General features: G+C 44.7%; 1 protein-coding gene across 3 annotated transcripts in view; it reads left to right on the top strand.

Annotated features, from left to right (window-relative positions):
* The first annotated feature begins 895 nt into the window (after window positions 1–895).
* The window catches only part of PRKD1 (protein kinase D1), a 152,277-nt gene continuing 146,299 nt past the window's right edge, over window positions 896–6,873 (top strand). For all 3 annotated transcript variants that reach the window (XM_089522048.1, XM_089522049.1, XM_089522047.1), the window contains exon 1: window positions 896–1,260. In XM_089522048.1, the coding sequence (XP_089378174.1) occupies window positions 1,060–1,260 (201 nt within the window). In that variant the 5' untranslated portion in view covers window positions 896–1,059. The remainder of the gene's footprint in view (window positions 1,261–6,873) is intronic.

The raw sequence follows: 6,873 nt of genomic DNA, 5'->3' as shown, positions 1-6,873 counted from the left end.
CTGGGATGAAAGCAGCTTTGAAGGTATTCTTGAGGGAAAGGGAGGTTCTCTCTGCATGAAGGGCTTCCAGGATAAGGGTGGGGGAACTGGGGACAAAGAGGGGCGCTAAGAGGCTGGGGAAGGAGGGCAGGGATTAATAATAATCAGATTTATTTCTATTTCACGCCTCTTTGTGAGGCTCTCTCTCTCTCTCTCTCTCTCTCTCTCTCTCTGAGGCAAGCAAAAGTGCAACAGGTGAGGCTTTCCCAGGACAGGAGGCAAAAGAGCTTTGGGAGGGAAGAGGCCAGGGGCCCTTGGTTGGCCATTGGACCTAACCCACTACTGCTGCGTCCACACGGTGGAAATAATCCGTTTTGGTCGTCCTTTTCACTGCCAGGGCTTCCAGGCTATACCTAGAATTCCACCGCCTGGAAGCCCTGGCAGTGAAAAGGACGACCAAGACGGATTATTTAAAGAGTGTAGAACTTATTTTAACCTGGCGGTGCGCCTTAGCCGAGAAGAGGCGGCCAGGCGGGTCCTTCCTCCTCCTCCTCCTCATAATAACAACTACAATAATAATAAAACTTTATTTTTGACCCCGCCTCTCCATGAGGCGACGGAAGCCCCGAGTCCCTTTTGGCTCCCACCTTCGGGCTCCCTAAGGGACTTGTCTCCCTTTCCAGACCCGCCACTCGGGCGCCGGAGCTGCTGCTGCTCCTGAGGCCGCCGGGTGGCGGCTCTTTTTTGGCGCCGACGACGAGGCTGGCTCCCCGCCCTTTCCCCTTTCCCTTCCCTCCCTCCCTCCCTCCAGTGGCTGCAGCCCAGGCGGCCCCATCGCCTCCTCCTCCTCGGCCACCTCGCCTGGCCTTTCTTCTCCTCTTCGACCCTACTTTCCCCCCTTCTTCTTCTTCTTCTCTCCTCAGTTTTTCTCCCAAAGGGAGAATTTGTTTTGCTCCCAACTTGTAGGTTTGGACCAAACTCCTCCTCCTCCTCCTCCTCCTCCTCCTCACTGAGCTTTTCTCTCTTCTCCTTTCTTTCTTTCTTTCTTTCTTGGTCTCTCTCTGGCCTTGAAAGTTGTCGATGAGCGCCCCGCCGGTGATCCGCCCGCCCAGTCCTTCGCCGCCGGGCAGCAATAGCAGCAGCGGCGGCGGCGGCGGCATCTCTTTCCACCTCCAGATCGGCCTCAGCCGGGAGCCGGTCCTTTGGCTCCAGGACTCTTCGTCGGGGGAGTTCAGCCTGGCCCACGTCCGGGAAATGGCTTGCTCCATCGTCGATCAGAAGGTAAAGCCGCCGTGCCGGGAACCTTTCCTCCTTCTCCCTCCCTTTCCCCCTTTCCCCTTTCCTCCTTCTCCCCGTTTTTCCTCCGATCCTTTCAACGGATGGGCCGAGAGTGCCTCTGAGCGCGAACAGAATGCCTGCCTGGACCACTCTTAGGGGAAGCGCTGGAAGGCAGATGTTGCTTCGACCTCATTTTATTAAGGATCGGAGGGAAATCCATACGAAAGCTGGTGCGCAAAGACATCTCCACGGAGCCCTAAGATCATAATAATAACAATAACAATGATAAGAACAACAATAATAGGTTTTTTAATTTATATCCCGCCTCTCCCTCAGGATCGAGGCGGCTTACAACACAGTATATAAAATACAACGTCGAGTTAAAATACATCCCCATTAATTTCTTCCCCCGCCCCGTCCATACTAGGATAAAATATCATTAAACAATCAAAAACATTAAAAATTAAGAATGGAAAGAATTACCATTAAAAGATTAGCTGTTGTTGTTGTGTGCCTTTGTGTCCTTTCTGACTGATGGCAACCCTGTATGGTATTATTATTATTATTATTGGTCTTTAAACAGAGGTTGGATGGCCATCTGCCGGGGATGCTTTGATTGAGAGTTCCTGCATGGCAGAAAGGCAGACTGGATGGCCCTTGCGGTCTCTTCCAACTCTATGATGCTATGTTTCTATGATTTATGTAGGATTTGCACAGCGCTTTACATAGCAGAAATCAAAATGACCTAAGGATAGGGTTATTCGCCAGAGGGTTTTCCTGGCCAGTTCCTTCAGAGAGGGGTTTGCTGTGGTCACCCTCTGAGGCTGAGAGAGTGTGACTCGCCCAAGGTCACCCAGGGGAGGTGGGGGACCAGTTAGCCCTCCCGTTTAACCAGTTCAGGGTTTTCAGAGCAGTGGTGGGATATTACATGGTGGCTATGAGTTTGTTCGCCTGTGTATATATTGTAATGTAATAAGGTAATTCAGTCGTCTTCGCCGCTCAGTTTGTCCCTGTTCCCCCCACCTCTCTTTTTCCATCCTTCTTGTTACAAAGAGTGATTAACTTGGGGGGTAGGAAAGAGGACAAGGGGGTGGGAGCTCCCCAGCAGCTGTCAAAATAATAACACTCCCGCCTTTGCACTGCCCGCTGGGAAAGGAAAAAAGTTTCCACTTCATCCAGCCAGAAAGCAAAACAAGGCAGCCCACTTGATGGAGGAAGAGATCAGATCAGCAGCAAACCTGATGCCTAGAAGCAGGACACTTTGGGGGATGTCAAGGAGGTCTGAAGAAGGTCCTCTCCTTCTTAAAGCCAGGAGTCAGCTCTGTAATGAAGTAGAATTCAAAGATATAGCTATGCTAGTCTGTAGAATCAGTACCTAGAGAGATCTTGTAGCACCTCTGAGACTAAGTGAAAGAAAGAAGTTGGCTGCATGAGCTTGCCTAGACTTAAGACTACTTCCCCAGAAGCACTTGGAGGAATGCATCTGAGGAAGTTGACTTAAGTCTAAGAAAGCTCATGGTGCCAGCTTCTTTGGCCCTCCACATTTTGACTTTTGTGGATTTGATTATTTGTGGCTTTGATTCCTATGTTCTCTCAGGGAATCTCTAGGCCTTCCAGTGCAACTCTGCCAGAAGTTGACCATAGAGTTGTCTTGGGGAACCTAGGAATTCCTAAAGAAAACACTTCTCTGTGCATTTGTAGGTCCTCCAGCGGATGTTGAGCATGGAATTGCACTGGGGGACCTGGAGATTCCTAGAGAGGTGTTCTTTCAGGCAAAAAATAGTATTTTTTATTTGTGGTTCTTCCACATTAACAGGGATCCTTCACCCATAACCCCAGCAAATGTGGAGGGACCACTGTACACGATCTCTGTGCTGAAGTGTGAGGAGTTCCAAAGTGGAACTTACAAGCCCAGTTCTTCTTTACTTTTACTGACTAGTAAGCCCCCACTAGCAGGGACTAGCTCCCATAAAAGTGTGCACAAAACACTGCAGCCTTGTAGCGCATGCCTGTACATGCCCTACTCAGAAGTAAGCCTGGTTGAATTCGAGTGGTCAGCTTTCTGGGTAAGCATGTATAGAATTACAGCACTGCACAGCACTTTCAGCCTAAAGATCCACAAGAGCTGTGCAGTAGTTTGGGTTGTCCAGATTCATGCTTTGTAGTGGAGTGAACACAGTGTGGTTAATCATTTGTCCAAAAAGTACATCTTTACTTTGAAGTTATGTTTAAACCCCCCTTTTACACTTGTCCTGTATGTTTTAATCCGTCCCTCTTTTGTCACAGTGTTGTTACTTTCTGCTCCTTGGTGCCTTAGTAAAATTCTTAGTGAATGCAATGATGTTTGGTTTTGAGATATCTGTTCGTAAGCATTCCATATATGCTTCAATCTCATTGAGAAAAATGAAGCTAGACACAACCCACAGTATATTGTATATTTATTTGTTTTTTTCAAATTGCACACATTGGATAAATTACTTTTTTTTTGACTGCCTGAGGATTCTGGAAGATGTAGTCTAAAAAGTAACTTTTCCAAGCTCTGCTAAATGGATATCATGTTGTTTTGCCAAATCTGGCATGCAATAATCTGAGTGATTTAACATCAGAAATACAATTTAAACATAAAAGCAGCTTGAAAACACACACACACAGACACACAGCCCAGATGAAAAACACATTTAACTTAGTCAAATAAAAAGGCAAACACCACTCAGCTAGTCAATGCTTGCTTCTATCTGTGCTGAAGGTTTGACCATCTTTTGCTGATCATTTGTTGTTGTTTATGCTCGATTCTCTGAAGCCCTGCATGCCTTACAACTGGTTCCCAGGTGATCCAGGGCCAGACTCTCTTAGTTAAAGCAAGAGAATCTGGCCTGTTACAGATTGCCAAAATAAAGCTGCTTCGGGTCTCTTTGAAGGTATGTTGTTTAAATGATGCATGCATCCTAAGAATCCGGAAGCTGCACCAAAGCTGCACTCCAGTGCTTAGGACTGGAGTGTGGCTTTGGCGCGACCTCCGGACTCTTAGGACCCATGCATCATTTAAACAGCATACCTCCAAAGAGACCCAAAGCAGCTTTATTTTGGCAGTCTGTAACAGGGCTCTGATAGCTGTGCTCTCAGGCCATTTGGTTGGGAGACTTGCCTTTTTAACCCTCTGAAAGTGATGACATCTGGCAGTCACACAGGAAGCACAACTGCCTCCTAAAAGTGTGAAGAGAACCTTACAGACAAAGTGCTGGCTTGATGTGGCATCAACCTTTTGAGAAACAGTTTTATCAGATGCATGAAATGGACTGAAAAGGTGGCAACTGGTGATGTATACTGTTGGCAAGGAAAGTTTGACAGCTTCATTGCTTGTTCCTCACTATCTAGAAGCTAAAGCTAATGTTAGTTCTACATAGACACATTGAAATGAATGGGACTTGCTGACCATAACTCACTTAAGCCATCATTTCTTTGTCATGTGATCCAACTTCTTTCTCACTGAACTTTTGTCTTGCAGCTTCTCTTTTGGGGAGGCAGGTCACCATAATGCCAAAACAGTAAATTCCTGGATTTCTAAATTGTGACCTATATGGACAGTTCTTATTAAACTTTCTAATTCAGAGATGGATGGATTGTGGCTCTTCAGACATCATACAACTTCATGCCCCATTATTCTTACTGAGCACAGCTGGTGGTGAGGAATGCTGGGAATTGCAGTCTAACAATATCAGTTCAGCCCCAGCAAGAAACCAACTCATGGTGTCAAACCTAATCAGGTAGTCTTCCAGGAACTGACAGGTACAGGCAGTATAGTACAGCCTTCTCCATCATGGTGCCTCCCAGACTTCTTGTACTACATCTTCTGTCATGCCATCAATCACCAAGTTAATTACAACTTTCACTGTATCAAGCTAGCAAGGTAGCCCATTTCCTGAGGAAGCCTGGAGTTCTAGTCAAGCATATCAGGTGTATGTCTGTGTGTGTACCGGGTTCAAGAGGAGGGCTGCTATACTGTTTTCTTACTCCTGTGGAGTGTACAGTGGGCCCTTAGTATCTTCTGGGGTTTGGTTCCAGGACCCCCCATTGCAGTGGCATAGTAAAATACAAAAATATACAAAATGGCCAAATCAAGGTTTGCTTTTTAGAATATATATATATAGAGAGAGAGTGGTGGGGAGGAGGAGGAGGAGGAGGAGAGAGAATATTACCAAGCTTTTGATGGGTAAATCTGTGGATAACAAAATCCATGGATATTGAGGGCCAACTGAACATCTTTAATGAGGAACAGTATTTTCAAGAAAACCAGAAAGTAATATACAACTTTCTGTATCCAGGATGCAGAATATGTGAAAAATTTGTAGTTAGATACAGTACTTAAGCAATATCCTGCCTTGTTATTCTTTTAATACGGTACATGCATTACTCATGAGCCTTAACTGCAATATTTCATTTCTTTTTAATGGGTTTATTTGATAGCTGCATTGGAAGGCAGAACAAGATAGATAGAGTCCAGAGTGATGTTTTAGCTTCATCATAGTTCAGTTAAGCTGAGTGGTGACAATTGCTCAAGGCCATCAAGTGACCTTCATGGCTGAGTGAGTATCTGAACAGGGATTTCCCACATCAAAGCTCAACCCTCCAGCAACATAACACTAGCTCTGAGATGATGGGTGAGGGAGTTGCAGGGGTGACTATGGCGTGGTAATAATGTGTGTGTATAGTGAACAAAGCTCGGTAAATATTTCAGCACACAGTCTGTACTGTAAATACACTGAAGAAATGCAGACTCTGGAAAAAAAAAGAAATAAAAGCTGATGTGAAATTACAGAGTTGGGGACAATGAAGGAGATATATCTACTGTATAACCATTTTTCAACTTTGTGTTTAAACTGCACCTTCCTAGTGGCAAAGGGCTTCCAAGTCTTAGGAAAATGAGAAATTGCAGAAACAGAAATAGAGCTTTGAAGAAAGATGGTTTGGCCCCACAGAACAAATGGGTGCCAAGCTTGTATCTGTTGTGTTGTTATTTAAAAAAAATCCTGGAAATATCTAAGATGCAAAAGCATTTCTTGTTACAGAAGACTGTAGAAAGGCTGTAACAACTATAGGATACCATGGCCGTGCATTAAAAATATAAATCTCCTTGGGAATAATGTGTGCTATGAACAGAGATGTTCAGATAGTCACATTTCCAGGGAGAAGGTATGAAGTTTCCAAATTCTTTGGTGATTTTTGATTCAAACAACTTGTGTGGTGTGGAAGTAAGAAGGTCATCCCCCTCGGCTAGACATTCAGATGCTTGTCAAAAGTTTAATGGGAACAAGTATCTGTTACATCTCTTCCAACTCTTATGATTCTAATAGGAGTGAGGTACAGTGTCTCAGAATACAGTGTCTCATATTATTATTGTTGTTTCCCAAAATTACATGTTTTATTAAATAGGCAGAAATATCCAATACAAAATTGTACATGTCTTATATAATCTCTAGACGCTATTCTTTGCTTGTAGAAAAAAATCCTTTTCAAGCACAGCTTGGAAAAATTATCTTTTTGGCCTACAGCACCCATAGCCACTGGACCTATTGTCCAAACAGTAACTTTTACCAAATCTGGGTTTATTGCCTTATG

This window comes from Sceloporus occidentalis, unplaced genomic scaffold (genome assembly GCF_023333645.1).
Source record: "Sceloporus occidentalis isolate IW3139 unplaced genomic scaffold, rSceOcc1.0.p SCAF_4, whole genome shotgun sequence".
Classification (NCBI taxonomy): Eukaryota; Metazoa; Chordata; class Lepidosauria; order Squamata; family Phrynosomatidae; genus Sceloporus; species Sceloporus occidentalis.
The sequence above is the reverse complement of the archived record's forward strand: the minus strand, read 5'-3'. Positions and strand labels throughout refer to the sequence as shown.